At 46.0% G+C, this 22,005-nt stretch overlaps 1 protein-coding gene across 1 annotated transcript in view; it reads right to left on the bottom strand.

The window, feature by feature from the left end:
* SPIRE2 (spire type actin nucleation factor 2) overlaps positions 1–13,494 on the bottom strand; it is a 37,542-nt gene extending 24,048 nt beyond the window's left edge. The window contains exon 1 of the mRNA XM_060788148.2: positions 13,156–13,494. Within this exon, the coding sequence (XP_060644131.2) occupies positions 13,156–13,423 (268 nt within the window). The 5' untranslated portion in view covers positions 13,424–13,494. The remainder of the gene's footprint in view (positions 1–13,155) is intronic.
* Positions 13,495–22,005: the final 8,511 nt, after the last annotated feature.

The raw sequence follows: 22,005 nt of genomic DNA, 5'->3' as shown, positions 1-22,005 counted from the left end.
GATGGGAGTTGTAGTTCATCCTTATCCAGAGAGCACTGAACCCAGCTGACAGATCTGGACCAAACTTGGTACACACACCCAACATGGCCAACTGTGCATAGAGGCCTGGTTTGGGGAGGACTGGCCCACAGTTCTGGAAATTGTAGTTCACCCACATCGTTATGTATTTTCTAATGGGAGCATTCATAAAAAATGAAATCAAAGACTGGCTTTCTGTAATAAATAGTGTTACTGATTAACTAAATGATATTACCTAACACCCCAAAACAAACAATGCCTTTTTCAAATAATCCGGGCACCATCGGATACCCAAACTAGTGTATACTGTATATATATATACACACATACACACACATATATAGACTACCTAGTTGTTCTGGTACATATACCTACTTTGAGACACACACATATACACACACACACATATGGTGTGTGTCTGTGTCTGTGTCTGTGTGTATAGATCACCTACTAACAGCCATTGTGGTACATATAAATACTTTGACACACACACACATATATACATACATGCATATAGACATATACACACACATATATACACACATATGGTGTGTATACACACATATGGTGTATGTGTATAATATATATATAGAGAGAGAGAGAGGGAGAGAGATAATAATACAAACAACAACATCCATGCAAGAAGCATCACTAGTCTTGCATGTCTTGCAGCCCCGTGACACACACATATATATATACACACACACATATGGTGTGTGTGTGTGTGTATAGATCACCTAGTAACAGCCATTGTGGTACATATAAATACTTTGACACACACACACATATACATATGTATACATGCATACATAAATATACAGACACACACATACATATATATATACACACACATATGGTATGTGTGTGTATATGTGTGTGTGTATAGACCACCTAGTAACAGCCATTGTGGTACATATACCTACTTTAACACATACACACACACACGCACACATATACACACATATGGTATAAGTGTGTGTGTGTGGGTGTGTAGACCACCTAGTAATAGCCATTGTGATACATATACATACTTCAACACACACACACACATATGGTGTGTGTGTGTATACAGACCACCTAGTAAAAGACATTGTGGTACATATACATACTCTGACACACACACACACATATATACATGTATACATACAAATATATAAACACACACATATACACATATACACACATACGGTATGTGTGTGTATATGTGTGCATAGACCACATAGTAACAGCCATTGTGTTACATATACCTACTTTGACACATACATACACAAATATGGTATAAGTGTGTGTGTGTGTGGGTGTGTAGACCACCTAGTAATAGCCATTGTGGTACATATACATACTTCAACACACACATATATGGTGTGTGTGTATATAGACCACCTAGTAAAAGACATTGTGGTACATATACATACTTTGACACACACACATATATATACATGTATACATACATATATATACAGACACACACATACACATATACACACATACAGTATGTGTGTGTATATGTGTGTATAGACCACCTAGTAACAGCTGTTGTGGTACATATACCTACTTCGACACACACACACACACACACACACATATATATATACATAAATGCATATAGACATATACACATGGTGTATGTGTATATATAGAGAGGGGGGGGGGAGATATAATAATACAAACAACAACATCCATGCAAGAAGCATCACTGGTCTTGCATGCCTTGCAGCCCCGCGGCTACAGGAGGGAATCAAGCAAGGAGCTGCAAACACTATGGATGAAAGAAAGGCAATGCAGCAAAGATACTTTTGCTCTCTCTTGCCTCTGTTCCCATTAGTTGTTTCCTTCAGGGACGGTGGGAGTGACGCAACGCTTTGGCCCGGAGTGAGTGCCGCCTTGCAGGGCTGGAAGCATAATCGAAATGCACCAGGAGAGTCACCTTGCTTTTGCAGGGCTGGATGGAGGTCAAGAAGGGAGAGCCCCCGGCGATCATAACCATTAAAGAACTGGGCAAACGGGTTTTTATGTTCTCCTAAAACACCTTCTTCTTGCGGTGCTTCTGAGCAAATATTATCAGTGCAAACCGCCATCTGGAAAAGCCTTTTCTTGGAAACGTTTGGGTGCAACAAACGTGGAAATCTTGGAACTCTCTCTCATTCTCTCTCCCTCTACACACACATACACACTCATGGTGTGTGTGTGTCAAAATATGTATATGTACCACAATGGCGGTTGCTAGGCAGTTATTTTATTTATCATGTCAGGAGCAACCAGACAGTTGTATTACATTTTTAACAAAACAAACAAACAAAACACAAAGTTTGCAAGCTTGGTAGTTGATTAAATGTCCTTTGACCAGTGGCTGGCCACTTTGAGTGCCTCTTGTGTTGCTAGGCGGTGAAGTAGGCCTTTGGGATGGTAGTGGAATGGGAATTCCAGACAAGAAACAATCAGGTCAGCTAATTACCTCCCAACAAAGGATTCCTCCAGGCAGTAAGAAGCCAGACCTTGAAGCTGCAAGGCCATTCAATGCTAATCAAGGTGGCCAGCTGCAGCATTCACATCTACCTCAAAGAGACAAGAGTTCTTTCTCCCACCTTGGACATCATCATTCCACAGATATATAAACCCCACTTGCCTAGTTTCCAACAGACATCACAACCTCTGAGGGTGCTTGCCTCGGATGCAGGTGAAACGTCAGGAGGGAATGCTTCTGGAACATGGCCAGACAGCCCGGAAAACTCACAGCAACCCAGAAAGGGGATTTTTCTGTGAGTCCCTGAAACTCCAGCAAATTTGCAACCGGAAGGCATCAGGGCGAAGACCGCCATGCAAAGCTCTCTCTCTGATTTGGGTTCGCTCCTAAGGGCTTATCTCTCCTTTTCCGGAGTGTTTGCACTTCAACTCCCACCATTCCTAACAGCCTCAGGCCCTTTCCTTTTCCCCGCTCAGTCGCTTAAGCTGTGTGCTGGGCCCATAACCAATGTTAGACTCAGTGGAGTGCAAGGAAGGTTCCTCTACAGCAGGCTTGGGCCAACTTTGGCCCTCCGGGTGTTTTGGACTTCAACTCCCACCATTCCTAACAGCCTCAGGCCCCTTCCTTTTCCCTGCTCAGTCGCTTAAGCTGTGTGCTGGGCCCATAACCAATGTTAGACTCAGTGGAGTGCAAGGAAGTTTCCTCTACAGCAAGCTTAGGCCAACTTTGGCCCTCCGGGTGTTTTGGACTCCAACTCCCACCATTCCTAACAGCCTCGGGCCCCTTCCTTTTCCCTGCTCAGTCGCTTAAGCTGTGTGCTGGGCCCATAACCAATGTTAGACTCAGTGGAGTGTAAGGAAATTTCCACTACAGCAGGCTTGGGCCAACTTTGGTCCTCCGGGTGTTTTGGACTTCAACTCCCACCATTCCTAACAGCCTCAGACCCCTTCCTTTTCCCCATCAGCCACTTAAGCTGAGGGGGAGGCTGTTAAGGGTCTGAGGCTGTTAGGAATGGTAGGAGTTGAAGTCCAAAACACCCAGAGAGCCAAAGTTGGCCCATGCCTGATTCACACTGCAAAATTAATGCAGTTTCGCACCACTTTGAACTGCCATGGCTCAATGCTATGGAATCTTGTAGTCTGGAGTCTGCACTCTTTGGCAACTCCACTGATTCCACTTCATTGAGCCACAGCAGTTAAATTGGTACGAAACTGCATTCATCTTACAGCGTAAACAAAAAGGCTTTTGCAGAGAAGCAGCCGACTCAAAGAGCTTAATGTTTGCCTTGGCCTCCCACTTTGGGTGTGACAACAAGCCTGACACCAGGTAAATGTTTTTTTCTTCTTATTCCAGGAGCCTCTGGTTGTATTTGAACTGAGCAGAGAGTGCAAACACTCCGGAAAAGGAGAGATAAGCCCTTAGGAGCGAACCCAAATCAGAGAGTGAGCTTTGCATGGCGGTCTTCGCCCTGATGCCTTCCGGTTGCAAATTTGCTGGAGTTTCAGGGACTCACAGAAAAATACCCTTTCTGGGTTGCTGTGAGTTTTCCGGGCTGTTTGGCCATGTTCAAGAAGCATTCTCTCCTGACGTTTCACCTGCATCTATAGCAAGCATCCTCAGAGGTTGTGACGTCTGTTGGAAACTAGGCAAGTGGGGTTTATATATCTGTGGAATGATGATGTCCAAGGTGGGAGAAAGAACTCTTATCTGCTTGAGGTAGATGTGAATGTTGCAACTGGCCACCTTGATTAGCATTGAATGGCCTTGCAACTTCAAGGTCTGGCTTCTTACTGCCTGGAGGAATCCTTTGTTGGGAGGTAATTAGCTGACCTGATTGTTTCTTGTCTGGAATTCCCATTCCATGACCATCTCAAAGGTCTACTTCACCACCTAGCAACCGCCTTTGTGGTACATATACATATTTTGACACACACACACACCATGAGTGTGTGCGTGTATAGAGGGAGAGAGAATGAGAGAGGGTGGGAGAAAGAACTCTTGTCTGCTTGAGGCAGATGTGAATATTGCAATTGGCCACCCTGATTAACATGTAATGGCCTTGCAGCTTCAAGATCTGGGTGCTTACTGCCTGGGGAGGTGTTAGCTGGCCCTTATTGATTCTTTTCTGGAATTTCCCAGAGTGTTGTTCTTTATTTACTGTTTTTTATTGAACAATACTCAAAAAATGGGAATTCCAGACAAGAAAAAAAAATCAGGGCCAGCTAATCACCTCCCAACAAAGGATTCCCCCAGAGTAAGCACCCAGACCTTGAAGCTGCAAGGCCATTCAATACTAATCATGGTAGCCAACTGCAACATTCTCACCTGCCTCAAACAGACAACAGTTCTTTCTCCCACCCTCTCTCATTCTCTCTCTCACTCTCCACACACACACTTTCATGGTATTTGTGTGTGTGTGAATGTATGTGTGTGTGTCAAAGTATGTATATGTACCACAATGGCAGTTGCTAGGTGGTGAAGTAGGCCTTTGTGATGGCAGTGGAGTGGGAATTTCAGACAAGAAACTATCAGGCCAGCTAATCACCTCCCAACAAAGGATTCCTCCAGGCAGTAAGAAGCCAGACATTGAAGCTGCAAGGCCATTCAGTGCTAATCAAGGTGGCTAATTGCAACATTCACACATTCAAGCTGACAAGAGTTCTTTCTCCTACTCTGGACATCATTCCGCAGATATATAAACCCCACTTGCCTAGTTTTCAACAGACCTCACAACCTCTGAGGATGCCTGACATAGATGCAGACGAAACATAAGGAGGGAATGCTTCTGGAACATGGCCAGACAGCCTGGAAAACTTACAGCAACTCACTGATTCTGTCCACGAAAGCCTTCGACCACATAATCCCCTTTCTATATTCTAGAAACATTATTATTATTATTATTATTATTATTATTATTATTAGCAGCCACTTTGGGCCTCAATCAAGAGAGAAAAGCAGATTGCAAGTATAATGATAATAATACATTGCAGAATGAATGCAGCCTGGTGCCACTTTAATGGCCATGGGATTATGGGAGCGACAGCACAGAGAAGGCTAAAGACCTAGCGAAACTACAACTCCCACCGTTCTATAGGATGAGCCGAAGGCAGCAAAAGTGGTGCCAAACTACATTCATTCCACAGTGCAGAATCACCCGAAGCCAACTAAAGCCCGTCATTGGTGTTTTCTATTGCAGAATTTGAATGCTTTCTAATATAAAGCAGCCCAGACAACATGCTGGATAAATAGAAACAAAGGGATGAAATCTTCCCTCTGAATAGAACTATCCAAGGTGCTAAACCACATCAAGGAGTTCAGAATCATGAGGCGCTCTATTGAAGGTTTAATGCAGTTTGGCAACACTTTAACTGTCATAGCTCGATGCAAAGGAATCCTGGCACCGCCTTTCTGGTCTTTCCAGGGCGCCACATGAGCTCTTCCATTGCACCGCGTCATTACATGTAATTACTCTCATCGGAAGCCTTCCGGAGTGGAGGAAAGTGCGTCCTTGCAAGATACTTTGATCTTTGACCACCTGCAATAATCCGCCCCAAACTCTCTCCCAGTTCAGTGGGGCACAGGGCAATAGGGCACCACTTTAACTGCCATGTCATGGCACAATGCCGTGGAATGCTGGGAGTTGTAGTTTGAAAAGGTCTTGTATGCTAAGAGGTGATGCTGCATCTCCAAACTATAACTCCCAGCACTCCATGGCATCGAGCCAGGGAAGAATCCTAACTCAATCTACCATGGGAGCAACAGAAGGTGCACCTGCAGTGTCAGATTGATGAAATTTGGCACCATTTTGACAGCCATGGCTCAAAGTTAGGGAATCATGGGATTTGTAGTTTTCCCTCTGGGGCAGAGAAGACCAAGGACCTTCTAAAACTACAACTCCCAGTATTCCATTGCACTGAGCCATGGCAGTTAAAGTGGTGCTAAACTTCATTGCTTAACAGCCGCAGAATAATTGGGAAGAAGGATATTTGGGGATTATAGCTCCAACTGGGTAAATGATCCTGAAAGCAATGATTTATTATTATTATTATTATTATTATTATTATTATTTTACTGACACAAAAACACAGTATGACACAGCAAACGAGATATATATGTTGGCTTTCGTATCACAAAATCACAAGTCAAATACTTCCCAAGCGTTTAGGACTGTGTGATTTTTTAAAATTATTATTATTATTATTATTATAGATACATAACAAGATGAGTACACAGCAAACAAGATCATTATGCTGGCTTTTGTATTCGATCACACTTTGGACACTTCCCAAGTGTCTAGGACTGTGTGATGTATCAGCAAATAATATATGCAGATCCTTTTGCAGCTGACAAGTGGTGATTTTGTCAGTGCCAATTGTTTTTAAGTGCAGGCCAAGGTCTTGAGGCACTGCACCCAGTGTGCCGATCACCACTGGGACCTCTTGACTGGCTTGTGCCAGAGTCTTTGCAGTTTGATCTTTAAATCCTCGTATCGCATCAGCTTTTCCTGTTGTTTCTCTTCAATCCTGCTGTTGCCTTTGATTGCAACATCAATGATCCATACTTGGTTTTTTAAAACAATTATGAAGTCAGGGGTCTTGTGCACCAAAACTCTGTTAGTCTGAATTCAAAAGTCCCAGAGTAGTTTGATGTGTTCATTTTCCATAACTTTTCAGGCTTGTGATCCTACCAGTTCTTTGTCGCAGGCAGATCATATTTGTGGCACAAGTTCCAGTGAATCATCTGAGCAACGGTGTTATGCCTCTGCTTGTAGTCCATCTGTGTGATCTTCTTGCAGCAGCTGAGTATGTGATCCATTGTTTCGCCTGCTTCCTTGCGGAGTCTACACTTGGAATATGTCGTCATATTTTCAATTCGGGCTTGGATGGCATTGGTTCTGATGGCTTTTTCTTGGGCTTCAAGAATCAGGCCCTCCTCCGTCTCCTTTTTCAAAGTTCCATTTGTGAGTCACATCCATGTTTTTTCCTTGTCCATTTTGCTCTCAATGTTTCTCAGAACTGTCCTTCTTTGGCCAGTTTTCTATTCTGCTCTCTCCATCGTATTTTTACAGTATTCTCTTTTTGTCTTTTGTACTTGAAGCAGTTTTCTACAATTGATTTCCATCAATATTGGTATTTGATGGCCTTTCACTATTATTCATTATTATTATTATTATTATTGGGTTGTTGTAGGTTTTTCCGGGCTATATGGCCATGTTCTGGAGGCAATTTTTCTCCTGACATTTCGCCTGCATCTATGGCAAGCATCCTCAGAGGTAGTGCGGTCCTCTACCTCTGAGGATGTTTGCCATAGATGCAGGCGAAATGTCAGGAGAAAAATTGCCTCCAGAACATGGCCATATAGCCCGGAAAAACCTACAACAACCCAGTGATTCCAGCCATGAAAGCCTTCAACAATTATTATTATTATTATTATTATTATTATTATTATTATTATTATTATTTATACTATTATTAATTATTATTATTAATAATAATAATCTTTTATTATTATTTATATCCTGATTTTATCTCTTGATTGAGATGCAAATTGATCCAAAACATTATTTTTTTAATGTTAGCCAGGATATAAATATTACTACTACTACTACTACAATAATGGTCCTTCTTCCCAGTTCTTACAAGTTGCTGTTCTCCATAAAGGAGTGTTTGTTCATTTAAAAACACGATGTACCCATTTGCATTTTAAGCAAACTTCCCTCCCTTTGTTTTGCACAACTGAACTGGAACCAGTCTCCTATACATTTCCAAACTTGACTGTGCAGAGAATGTCTATTTCGAGAATAGAGAAAGGAGCAATGCAAGGAAAAGGAGAAACCGATACCCCACGAAGCCCAAACCCGGCTCCTGCAAAACAATATGTCCTCAGAGACCATTGCATTTGATTTATGGACTTCCTGCCATCTCCTCCTGCTGCTAAGCAGAAAAATACACTCTATTATTCATGCATATTCGCCTCGGCCAAAAAACAGAGTGCATTAACCTGGCATTTGAGCCTGGCAAAAAGGCCCATCTCCGGTTTTCTCTTTCTGAAGTTCAGTGAAACAACCACATTTTATGAGTTTTTGGACAGATTAAAATAGTCCAACCAGCAATTGCCCAAATGCAAATGCGGGGGGGGGGGGGGGGGGGAGCGCAAACCATTCAGAGGACAATATTTTGCCAAAAAAGGGAATGTTTTGAAATGTTTGATTGCATTTAGGAATTTGCTGCATTTGACAGCATAATGGTGCATCAACAACATAAGGCTGGGAAGTCCCTCTGTATCAGGCATGTGCAAACTTGGGCCCTCTGGGTGTTTTGGACTTCAACTCCCACCATTCCTAACAGCCTCAGGCCCATTTCTTTTCCCGCTCAGCCGCTTAAGCGGCTGAGGGGGAAAAGGAAAGAGCCTGAGGCTGTTAGGAATGGTGGGAGTTGAAGTCCAAAACACCCAGAGGGCCCAAGGTTGCACATGCCTACTCCTCCACCTCTCTCTGTAATTCCAACCACATGAGATGCTTAAAGTGCAAAAGTAAAAGTTCTTGATGTTATCCTGGAGTCTGCGCCAGAAGTTTAGCCAAAAATGCACAGCAGAGAGTCACTGGACCATTGCAGAGAAGAGTCACTGGACCATTGCAGGGAAACAATGGCAATAACAGACAGCAAGCACAGCAATAATGAGAGTAATTGCAATGGGAACAAGCAATAATACTAATACTAATACTAATGATAGTGATACTGCAATCCCAGGCAACAATGGGATTGACAAGAAGCAACTGGAAAGGCTTATACGATATGAGGATTTAAAGACTGAACTGCACAAGCCAGTCAAGGTGGTCCCATTGGTGAATGGCACCTGGGTGCAGTGCCTAAAGACCTTGGCCTGGACTTAAAAACAATAGGCATTTACAACATTTCCATCCGATACATCACACAGTCCTAGGCACTTGGGAAGTGTCCGATATGTGATCCAATACAAAAGCCAGCATAGTGATCTTGTTTGCTGTGTAGTAATCTTGTTAAGTATCAAATAATAATAATAATAATTCTAACACAAGCCAGTCAAAGTGGTCTCATTGATGATTGGCACTTGGGTGCAATGCTTAAAGACCTTGGCCTGGACTTAAAAACAATAGGCATTTACAACATTTCCATCCGATACATCACACAGTCCTAGGCACTTGGGAAGTGTCCGATATGTGATCCAATACAAAAGTCAGCACAGTGATCTTGTTTGCCGTGTAGTAATCTTGTTAAGTATCAAATAATAATAATAATAATAATAATAATAATAATAATAATTGTTATTATTATTATTCTGGCACAAGCCAGTCAAAGTGGTCCCATTGGTGATCAGCACCTGGGTACAGTGCCTAAAGACCTTGGCCTGGACTTAAAAACGATTGGCGTTTAAAAAATTACCATACGATACATCACACAGCCCTAGACACATGGGAAGTGTCCGACATGTGATTCAATACATAAGTGATCTTGTTTGCTGTGTATTAATCTTGTTATGTATCAAATAATAATAATAATAATAATAATAATAATTCTGGCACAAGCCAGTCAAGGGGGTCTCAGTAGTGAATGGCACACTGGGTGCAGTGCCTAAAGACCTTGGCCTGGACTTAAAAACAATCGGCACTTACAAAAATACTGTCTGCAAAAGGCCACCCTACTCAGATCTGTATGCATTATTTGCTGATACCTCACACAGTCCTAGACACTTAGGAAGTGTCCGACGTGTGATTCAATATAACAGCCAGAAGAGTGATCTTGTTTGCTGTGGACTCATCTGGTTGTGTATCTAATAATAATATTTATTTATCGTTTCAGGAGTAAACCAAAGAGATGTATTGCATTTTTAAACAAACAAACAATGGGGGACATGAGAGAAGCCTCCTTGCAGGATTGCAAGACATCCAGGCATCCCCTGAGCAACGTAGACGGCTGATTCTCTCACTCCAGAAGCTACTTGCAGCATGCAAACAAGCAAAGAAAACAACCGACCTTTTCAGGACCAACCATGACAATAATCTCAATTAACATTGAAGGCATGTCAGCTGCCAAATAACAACTGCTCTATGAACTGTCCCAAGATAAGAAACCTAATAGTAATAATAATAATAATAATAATAATAATAAAGTTTGCAATTGGCAAGGAGACAGGGTGAAATTGCTGATGCTGCTTTAATTTTTTGCAGCTTAGTGAAGGATTGAGATGCAGTTCCTCCAGGTCCTTTTCGCCAAATAAGAATAGGCTAAAATGAATCCCCTAAGTCCTCTTTTTTTGATTGGGCGGGGGGGGGGGGGGGCAACCCATTAATGTTTGTATATTTTGCAGATTTTAAACTGTACTGAATGGCTTTTAACGTAAGCCTGCTTTGAGTTTCCTTGTTAGGGGGGAAAGCATGGTATAAATAAACAACAACAACAACCTGTATCAAAATCAGGAGTTCAACAATAAGGAGGAGGGTTCCTTTTCATGGTTTCCTCCTTTCTGTTGAAATTGTCCACTTGCTTATGGCATTTTGTAAATTAACAGGCAAATATAGTTCCCCAAGCTTGCTTTCTTTCCAGAATGAAATCAAAGCATCATCCTGACTTTGAAATACGTCTGGGTCCCAATACGTCAGAAGAGAATGCTTCTGGAATATGGCTAAACAGCCATACTCATTGGGTTGCTGTGAGATTTTGGGGTTGTGTGACCATATTTCTAGAAGCATTCTCTCCTGATGTTTCACCCACATCTATGGCAGACATCCTCAGAGGTTGTGAGGTCTGTTGGAAACTAGACAAGTGAGGTTTCTATATCTGAGGAACGATGTCCAGAGTGGGAGAAAAAACTCTTGTCTGTTGGAGTCAAGTATGAACGTTGCAATTGGCCACTTTGATCATCATTGAATAGCCTGGCAGCTTCAAAGCCTGGCTGCTTTCTGCCTGGGAGAAACCTTTGTTGGGAGCTGCTAGCTGGCCCTGATTGCTTCATGCCAGGAATTCCCCTGTTGTTTGAATGTTCCTCTTTATTTACTGTCCTGATTTTAGAGTTTTTTCAATACTGGTAGCTTTGAAACTGGGCTGCTTCTTGCCTGGTGGAATCCTTTGTTGGCTTATAATAAGGTTGTTCTTAAAGGAGCTGCTCCCCCTTTTAAAGGAAGATCCCAATCCCCTCTTCTTTGAAGAGCACCCCTTCCCCAAAAGCCATTTGGCTTATAATAAGGCCGTTCTTAAAGGGGCCGCACCCCCTTTTAAAAGAGAGACCCCAATCCCCTTTGGGCTCCTGGGTCCTTCTTAAAGGAGCCGCTCCCCCTTTTAAAGGAAGACCCCAATCCCCTCTTCTTTGGAAAGCACCCCTTACTCAGGATCCGCTCCCCCTTTTAAAAGAGAGACCCCAATCCACTTTGGGCTCCTGGGTCCTTCTTAAAGGAGCCGCTCCCCCTTTTATAGGAAGACCCCAATCCCCTCTTCTTTGGAAAGCACCCCTTCCCCAAAAGCCCTCTGGCCAGTAATAAGGTCGTTCTTAAAGGAGCCGCTCCCCCTTTTAAAGGAAGACTCCAATCCCCTCTTATTTGAAGAGTACCCCTTCCCCAAAAGCCATTTGGCTTATAATAAGGCTGTTCTTAAAGGGGCCGCACCCCCTTTCAAAAGAGAGACCCCAGTCCCCTTTGGGCTCCTGGGTCCTTCTTAAAGGAGCCGCTGCCCCTTTTAAAAGAGAGACCCCAATCCCCTCTCTTCTTTGGAAAGGACCGCTTCCCCAAAAGCCCTTTGGCCTGTAATAGGGCTCCTTGGTGGTTCTTAAAGGAGCCGCTCCCCCTTTTGAAAGAGAGACCCCAATCCCCTTTGGGCTCCTGTCCTTCTTAAAGGAGCCGCTCCCCCTTTTAAAGGAAGATCCCAATCCCCTCTCTTCTTTGGAAAGCACCCCTTCCCCAAAAGCCATTTGGCTTATAATAAGGCCGTTCTTAAAGGAGCCGCTCCCCCTTTTAAAAGAGAGACCCCAATCCCCTTTGGGCTCCTGTCCTTCTTAAAGGAGCCGCTCCCCCTTTTAAAGGAAGAGCCCCAATCCCCTCTTCTTTGGAGAGCACCCCTTCCCTAAAAGCCCTTTGGCCTGTAATAGGGCTCCTTGGTGGTTCTTAAAGGAGCCGCTCACCCTTTCAAAAGAGAGACCCCAGTCCCCTTTGGGCTCCTGGGTCCTTCTTAAAGGAGCCGCTGCCCCTTTTAAAAGAGAGACCCCAATCCCCTCTCTTCTTTGGAAAGGACCCCTTCCCCAAAAGCCCTTTGGCCTGTAATAGGGGGCTCCTGGGTGGTTCTTAATGGAGCCGCTCCCCCTTTTGAAAGAGAGACCCCAATCCCCTTTGGCTCTTGGGTCCTTCTTAAAGGAGCCGCCCCCCCTTTTAAAGAAAGACCCCAATCCCCTTTGGGCTCCTGGGTCCTTCTTAAAGGAACCGCTCCCCCTTTTAAAATAAGACCCCAATCCCCTTTGGGCTCCTGGGTCCTTCTTAAAGGAGCCGCTCCCCTTTTATAGGAAGACCCCAATCCCCTCTCTTCTTTGGAAAGGACCCCTTCCTCAACAGCCCTTTGGCCTGTAATAGGGGGCTCCTGGGTGGCTCTTAAAGGAGCCGCTGTCCTTTCCCAATGCCTGGGAGTCCCGTGGGGCCCCCTGCCTGGACTCACCGGCCACTCCGTGCTCTCCCTTGGCGTCGACGGCTCCGTCCCTGCGGAGGAGGAGGTCTGCGGGTCCGGAGAGGCGCCCCTGGGGTCCCCAGGCGGGCCCCCCTTCGCCGCCCTCCTGGATCCCGCGGCAGCACTGGAAGCAGACGGCCCAGGCCTGCTCCTCGTTGAGGGGCTGCTCGTAGGCCTTCAGCACCTCCTCCAGGGACAGCTCCGGGGGTCCTGCTCCAGCGGAGGGCAGCTCCTCTTGCGGGGCCGCCCGGCGGGCCATGGCGGGCCCTGCTCCATCCTCGGAGGGGACACCTGCCGCAGGAGGAAGAGCGAGAGGGAGGAGAGGGAGGGAGGAGGGAGGAGGAGGAGAGGAGGAGGAGGAGGAAGGGCAGGGCGGGAGGACCAGGCGGGCATCCCTCCGCCTCCACAGCCAGGAGGAAAAAAAGGAGGAGGAGGAGGAAGAGGAAGGCCCTGCCAAGCAGCAGCCGCAGCTGCCCAGGGAAGGGCCCCGCCAGGCCAGGGAGCGGGCCCACGCGCCCCGAAGGCGCAGCCAAGACAGACAGAGGCAGGCACACAGGGAGGAGACCCCCCTGAAGAAGGGAGGAGGAGGGCTGCTGCCTCTGGAGCCAAAGGAGGGGCTGCCAGGGAAGGAAGGAAGCAAAGAAGGAAGGAAGGAGGAGCCCGCCTTGCCAAGCCCACCTTGCCAAGCCCACCCACCCAGGGGAAGAAGGGCAGAGGGCCTCTGAGCACGAGCAAAGGGGATCCAAAGTAACCACAGGGGCTGTGGTGCCTCTGAACATGTACAGAGTGCTTTCGAAGGCTTAGAAAGGCGTTGCAAGGCATGTGAAGCCCACCTTGCCAAGCCCACCCACCAAGGGAAGAAGGGCAGAGGGCCTCTCAGCACATGCAAAGGGGATCCAAAGCAAACAAAGGGGCTATGGTGCCTCTGAGCATGTATAGAGTGCTTTCAAAGCTCAGAAAGTGGTTGCAGGGCATGCCACAGCCATCCACCCAAGGAAAGAAGGGCAGAGGGCCTCTCAGCACATGCAAAGGGGATCCAAAGCAACCAAAGGGGCTGCTGTGCCTCTGAGCATGTACAGAGTGCTTTCGAAGGCTCAGAAAGGGGTTGCAGGGCATGCCAAACCCACCTTACGAATCCCACCCACCCAGGGGAAGAAGGGGAGAGGGCCTCTCAGCATGTGCAAAGGGGCTCCAAATTAACCACAGGGGGTATGTACAGAGCATGTACAGAGTTCAAAGACCCAGAAAGGGGTTGAAGCATGCCAAGCCCACCTTGCCAAGCCCACCCATCCAAGGGAAGAAGGATAGAGGGCCTCTCAGCACGTGCAAAAGGGCTCCAAAGCAACCCAAGGGGCTGCAGTGCCTCTGAACATGTACAGAGTGCTTTTGAAGGCTCAGAAAGGGGTTGCAGGGTATGCCAAGCCCACCCACCCAAGGGAAGAAGGGCAGAGGTCCTCTCAGCACGTGCAAAGGGGCTCCAAATTAACCACAGGGGGTATGGTGCCTATGAGCATGGACAGAGTGCTTTTGAAAGCTCATAAAAGGGGTTGCAGGGTATGCATCGTAACAATAGGCATGGGATGCCCTGCCTCTGAGCACATGAAGAGGGGCTACAAAGCAAGAAAGGAAGCAACAGTGTCTCTGAGCAGGTGCAGAGTAGCTTCAGTTTAACAGAAGAAAATTGCCTGCCTTTGAATACATGCAAAGGGGCTCCAAAGCAACCTAAGGGACCACAGTGCCACGGTGCTCCTGAGCAGGTCATGAACACTAACAATAAGCAAGGAGGTGTCCTGCTTCTGAGCACATAAAGAGGGGCTACAAAGCAAGAAAGGGAGCCACAGTGTCTCCGAGTATGTGCAGAGTGGCTTCAGTGAAACAGAAGGAAATTGCCTGCCTCTGAGTATGTGCAGAGGGGCTCCAAAGCAACCTAAGGGGCCACAGTGCCATGGTGCCCCTGAGCAGGTCATGGACACTAACAATAGGCAAGGAGGTGTCCTGCCTCTGAGCACATGGAGGGGGGCTCAAAAGCAAAAAAGGGAACCAGTGGGTCTCTAAGCATATGCAGAGTGGCTTCTGAGCAAGTGCAAAGGGGCTCCAAAGCAACCACAGGGACTGTGGTGCCTATGAGTGCATGTAGAGTAGTTTCAAAGGCTCAGAAGGGGGTCACAGGGCATGCACCGTAACAATAGGCATGGGATGCCCTGCCTCTGAGCACATGAAGAGAGGCTACAAACCAAGAAAGGGAACCACAGTGTCTCTGAGCATGTGCAGAGTGAAACAGAAGGAAATTGCCTACCTCTGAGCATGTGCAGAGGGGCTCCAAAGCAACCACAGGGGGTATGGTGCTTCTGAGCATGTACAGAGTGCTTTCGGAGGCTCAGAAATGGGTTGCAGGGCATGCACCATAACAATAGGCATAGGATGCCCTGCCTCTGAGCACATGAAGAGGGGCTACAAAGCAAGAAATGGAGCTACATTGTTTCTAAGCAGGTCCAGAGTGGCTTCAGTGAAACAGAAGGAAATTGCCTGCCTCTGAGCACATGCAAAGGGGTTCCAAAGCAACCTAAGGGGCCACAGTGCCATGGTGCCCCTGAGCAGGTCATGGACACTAACAATAAGCAAGGAGGTGTCCTGCCTCTGAGCACATGGAGGGGAGCTCAAAAGCAAGAAAGGGAGCCACAGTGTCTCTGAACGTGTGCAGACTGGCTTCAGTGAAACAGAAGGAAATTGCCTGCCTCTGAACATGTGCAGAGGGGCTCCAAAGCAACCCACGGGGGCTGTGGTGCCTATGAGTGCACGTAGAGTAGTTTCGAAGGCTCAGAAAGGGGTTACAGGGCATGCACCATAACAATAGGCAAGGGATGCTCTACCTCTGAGCACATGAAGAGGAGCTACAAAGCAAGAAAGGGAGCCACAGTGTCTCTGAGCGTGTGCAGAGTGGCTTCAGTGAAAGAGAAGGAAATTGCCTGCTCTGATCACGTGCAGAGGGGCTCCAAAACAACCACAGGGGCTGGGCTGCCTCTGAGTGCATGCAGAGTAGTTTCGAAGGCTCAGAAAGGGGTTACAGGGCATGCACTGTAACAATAGGCATGGGATGCCCTGCCTCTGAGCACATGAAGAGGGGCTACAAAGCAAGAAAGGGAGCCACAGTGTCTCTGAGCATGTGCAGAGTGAAACAGAAGGAAATTGCCTACCTCTGAGCATGTGCAGAGGGACTCCGAAGCAAGCACAAGGGCTATGGTGCCTCTGAGCATGTACAGAGTGCTTTCGAAGGCTCAGAAAGGGGTTGCAGGGCATGCACCATAACAATAGGCATGGGATGCCCTGCCTCTGAGCACATAAAGAGGGGCTACAAAGCAAGAAAGGGAGCCACAGTGTCTCTGAGCATGTACAGAGTGGCTTCAGTGAAACAGGAGTCTTGGAATCCAAGCCCTGCGAATATGGAGGGCAAATTGTGAATATATTTTGCGTCTAACTGCTGAAGTATCCAGCTCAGATCAAGGCAAGTGGACCAAGGACAGCAAGCAGAGCCCTCTAATCCTTCCACCTCTGTCTTTAATCCCTCTAAGAAGAAAGCTCTCTGGCTATAAATGGCCTTTTTTCTGCCAGGAACCTACAAAACATCTTCCAGGAAGGGAACTCATGATGTGGGTTGTAAGAGACAAGGGAGAAATGAGAAGAGCAGCATTTGCAAGACACACACAACAATTTGATTCAAATCTGCATTATTACATGGATGGGGTTGGACTAGATGACCGCTGGAGCTCCCCTTCAACTGCCACTTTAGTAGGGAAAAGGCTATTTGCATATTTATTTAAGGGTTCACATACTTTTGTATGTGATGCTTTTGTTACCAGTGATAACAGCAGCAAACAGTGATGTGTGTGTGTGTGTATAAATACACACAAACACACCCTTGTGATGTCATAACTTTCCCTCCAGGTCTAGAATAGGAATGCAAATCTACATACAAGAAGCAAGGAATGGAAAGAATGCTGATTTACCTATTTAAATACAGATAATATAGTGTACCATCAATAAAGTAGTATAGTTTTAAAGCCTTTTAGGAGCAAATCTACACTGTGGAACTGATGCAGTTTGATACTGCTTTAACTGCCATGGCTCAGTGCTATGGGATCCTGAGGTTTGTAGGCAAAAGCCTTGCAGAACTACAACTCCCAGAATCCCATAGCAGTGAGTGAACAATTCTGGCTGTTCAGAATTGTGGGACTTGAAGTCCAAAACACCCAGAGGCCCCAGTTTGCCAATGCCTGGTTTAGACTCATCCCTTGACATATTATCCTCCACCTTCTGGTTGGGAATAATGCTGTATTGTTGAAATTCACAATTCAGATAGGGTTCTGAATAGCTTTGAGGCCGAAAAGGTTGCATCCATGAAACTGATTCCGCAAAACATTAAAAGTAACGTGATCCTGGTGTCAAGAACAGCCAGAGCGTTATGCGCTAAACAAAGGGATTCCCAAAAAGTGAATGCTGAGAAGTAAGGCATTCCTTCTGTTGCACTGAAACCAATCTGCACATGCTCAGAGACACTATGACTTGTTTACTCGCTTTGTTGCCCCTCTTAATGTGTTCAAAGGCAGGGCATCTCTTTGTCTGTTGTTACTATGCATGCACTGAAACCCCTTCTGCTCCTTCGAAACCATTTTGCACGCAATCAGAGGCATTGGAGTTCCATCTGTTCTGCTGAGGCCCATGTGCATGTCCTTGTCTTCGGCCTTTTCCTTCTTGGAAGTCATTTTGCACACACTCAGAGGCATTGTAGTTCCATCTATTGTTCTGAAGCCCCTCTGCATGTGCATGTCCTTGTCTTTGGGCTTTCCTATTTGGAAGCCACTTTGCACACACTCAGAGGCATTGGAGTTCCATCTGTTGTGTTGAAGCCCATGTGCATGTCCTTGTCTTTGGCCTTTTCCTTCTTTGAAGTCATTTTGCACGCGCTCAGAAGCATTGTAGTTCCATCTTTTATTCTGAAGCCCCTCTGCATGTGCATGTCCTTGTCTTTTGCCTTTTTCCTTCTTGGAAGCCACTTTGCACACGCTCGGAGGCATTGGAGTTCAATCTGTCGAGACGAAGCTCCTCTGCATGTGAATGTCCTTGTCTGTGGCCTTTTCCTACTTTGAAGCTATTCTGTACATGCTCAGAGGCATTGTAGCTCCTTTTGTTACTTTTAAGCCTCCCTGCACGTGCTCAGATGCAAGCCAGTCCTTGTCTATTGTCTTTCATCCTTTTGAAGGTCTTCTGCACATGCTCAGAGGCAGGGCATTTCCATCTGTAGAACGGAAACCCCTCATTGTAGCTCCTTTTGTTGCTGCCTGTGCTCGGAGGCAGGGCATCCATTGCCTGTTGTTTCTTTGCATACACTACACCCCTTCTGTTCCTTCGAAACCACTCTGCACACACTCAGAGGCATCGTAGCTCCTTTGGTTGCTTTGAAGCCCCTCTGTGTGTGCTCAGATGCAGAGCAGCCCTTGTGTTTGAAGGTGGAAGATAATATGTCAAGGGATGCATCTACACCAGGCAAATCAATTATGTGAATGTCCAGACGATCGTGGGGGGCTATTCTTTGCAATCAAAGGGGCTGTTCTTAAGAATGGAGAAAGGGCCCCTAATAATACAATGAGGCAAGCCTACCTAGGAAGCCGTCCATTAAAATCTTCCTCTGCAGAGATGCACCAAAAAAGGCTGCTGGGCAAATGCATCCACAGCCTTTCAGGTGAGGTGGGTCAGGTGAGCAAAGCTGGCTCACCTGGGCAACAGGTAGGGAGAGAAAAGTGGGGAATATAATTTAAAGGAACACCGTATCCCATGCAAAATGGCAGAAGTGGTACCAGATTGGAAAAAGTAAGGTAAAACCAATGGCAGTGTGTTATAGTGGTTTGAGCACTGGATGAGGGATGCAGTTTGACCCCACTTGAATGCAGTTTGGCATCACTTTAACTGCCATGGCTCAATGCGATGGAATTGTTGCATTCTTTTGTATTTTTTTACAATGTCTTTGCTCTCTTCTGTCAAAGAGTGCATCTACACTGTGGAATTAATGCAGTTTGGCATCACTTTAACTGCTGGGATTCACTGTGATGCTAGAGTCCTAGGATTTGTAGTTTCCAAGGTATTTCGCCTTTGCTGCTGAAGTCAAACATGACACCCCCCCCCCCCCCATAAAAGATAGTAACTTATAGTTTATAGACACCAGACTGGTAACTTATAGACACCAGACTGGATAATAAGGGTTAAGCCTTAGTCAATTTGCCAAGACACTAACAACAACAAGGACGTATTGTCGAAGGCTTTCATGGCTGGAATCCATGGGTTGTTGTAGGTTTTTCCGGGCTATATGGCCATGTTCTGGAGGCAGTTTTTCTCCTGACGTTTCGCCTGCATCTATGGCAAGCATCCTCAGAGGTAATGAGGTCTGTTGGAACTAGGAAAAATGGGTTTATATATCTGTGGAATGACCAGGGTGGGACAAAGGACTTTTGTTTGCTGGGGCTAGCTGTGAATGTTTCAGCTGTACACCTTGATTTGCATTCAATGGCTTGGCAGCGCCTGGGGGGAATCTTTTGTTGAGAGTGATTTCATGTGCCTGTTTGTTTCCCCTCTGTTGTTTTGCTGCTGTAACTTTTGAGTTTTTTTAATACTGGTAGCCAGATTTAATCAGACCAGACCCTTTTAAATTCCTCCTCGATTTCACTGCCACATTCCAGAATCAATGCAGTTTGGAACCACTTTAACTAAATAATGCAATGGCATCCTGGGAGTAGTAGTTTAGGGAGGCACCGTCACTCAGGACCTTTGTAAAACTACAAATCCCACGATCCCATGGCAGTTAACGTGGATGGAAACCTAGATGCAAGGAACGGACAGCGCCTTTGTGCTCATGGATCCAACAAGGTGCAAGAGAAGGGGTGCATCTCTACACTGTCGAATGAACACAGTTTGATTCCATGTTAAGGGCCATAGTGCTATGAAATCGTGGGAGTTGTAGTTTGGTACTCTTGGGCAGAGAAGGCATATGCAACTAGAGTTCCCTGGATTCCATAGCACTCAGCCATAGGGTTAAACCCCTGCACCGGCAGGACTAAAGACCGACAGGTTGCAGGTTCGAATCTGGGGAGAGAGCGGATGAGCTCCCTCTATCAGCTCCAACTCCTCTTGTGGGGACATGAGAGAAGCCTCCCACAAGGATGATAAAACATCAAAACATCCGGGTAACGTCCTTACAGACGGCCAATTCTCTCACACCAGAAGTGACTTGTAGTTTCTCAAATCACTCGACATGACAAAAAAAACCCATGGTGGTTAAAGTGGAGTTAAACTGCATTCATAGACGCACGTTAAGCACAAAGGGTCCTGATCCTGGTTTGGTCCAACTTGCCTTCCTTGCTCTTGGCGTCTTCCTTTATGTCATCCGCTCCTTCTTTGGCCCATTGGAGGACATTCCTTTCTGGTTCCGTCATTATTTGCCAATGTTCAATGTTTACCAGCCCTTATCACTCTCTCTTTCTCACCTTTGGCAAACTATATGACACATTTTGTCCCTTCCGTGAGTCAGTGCCAGGGATCCCAGGGCACTCCCTAAGTGCATCTACACCAGGCATGGGCAAACTTGGGCCCTCCAGGTGTTTTGGACTTCAACTCCCACAATTCATAACAGCCGGTAGGCTGTTAGAAATTGTGGGAGTTGAAGTCCAAAACACCTGGTGGGCCCAAGTTTGCCCATGCCCATCTACAATGTGAAATTAATGAGGTTTGACCCTACTTGACCTCTATCAATGGCTCCATGCTATGGAATCCATGCTATGGCTCCATGCTATGGAGTTGTAGTTTTACAAGGACAAGAAGCAGGTGGACTCCACTTTCAACCCTCATGGCTCCATGCTACGGGATCATGGGAGTTGAAGTTTTACAAGGCCAAGAAACAGGTGGATTCCACTTTCAACTCTCATGGCTCTATGCTATGGAATCATTTGGAGTTGTAGTTTTACAAGGCCAAGAAGCAGGTGGATTCTGCTTTCAACTCTCATGGCTCAACTCTCATGGCTCCATGCTATGGAATAATGGGAGTTGTAGTTTTACAGGACCAAGAAGCAGGTGGAGTCCACTTTCAACTCTCATGGCTCCATGCTACGGGATCATGGGAGTTGAAGTTTTACAAGGCCAAGAAACAGGTGGATTCCACTTTCAACTCTCATGGCTCTATGCTATGGAATCATTTGGAGTTGTAGTTTTACAAGGCCAAGAAGCAGGTGGACTCCACTTTCAACTATCATGGCTCCATACTATGGAATCATGGGAGTTGTAGTTTTACAATGCCAAGATGCAGGTGGAGTCCACTTTCAACTCTCATGGCTCCATGCTATGGAATTATGGGAGTTGTAGTTTTACAAGGTCAAGAAGCAGATGGACTCCACTTTCAACTCTCATGGCTCCATGCTATGGAATCACGGGCGTTGTAGTTTTACAGGACCAAGATTCCGCATGGACTCCACTTTCAACTCTCATGGCTCCATGCTATGGAATTATGGGAGTTGTAGTTTTACAAGGTCAAGAAGCAGATGGACTCCACTTTCAACTCTCATGGCTCCATGCTACGGAATCATGGGAGTTGAAGTTTTACGAGGCCAAGAAGCAGGTGGACTCCACTTTCAACTATCATGGCTCCATGCTATGGAATCATTTGGAGTTGTAATTTTACAAGGCCAAGAAGCAGGTGGATTCCGCTTTCAACAAGCTATGGAATCATGGGAGTTGTAGTTTTACAGGACCAAGAAGCAGGTGGACTCCATTTTCAATTCTCATGGCTCCATGCTATGGAAT

The sequence above is a fragment of the Anolis sagrei genome, chromosome 8, assembly GCF_037176765.1.
Source record: "Anolis sagrei isolate rAnoSag1 chromosome 8, rAnoSag1.mat, whole genome shotgun sequence".
Lineage (NCBI taxonomy): Eukaryota > Metazoa > Chordata > Lepidosauria > Squamata > Dactyloidae > Anolis > Anolis sagrei.
The sequence above is the reverse complement of the archived record's forward strand: the minus strand, read 5'-3'. Positions and strand labels throughout refer to the sequence as shown.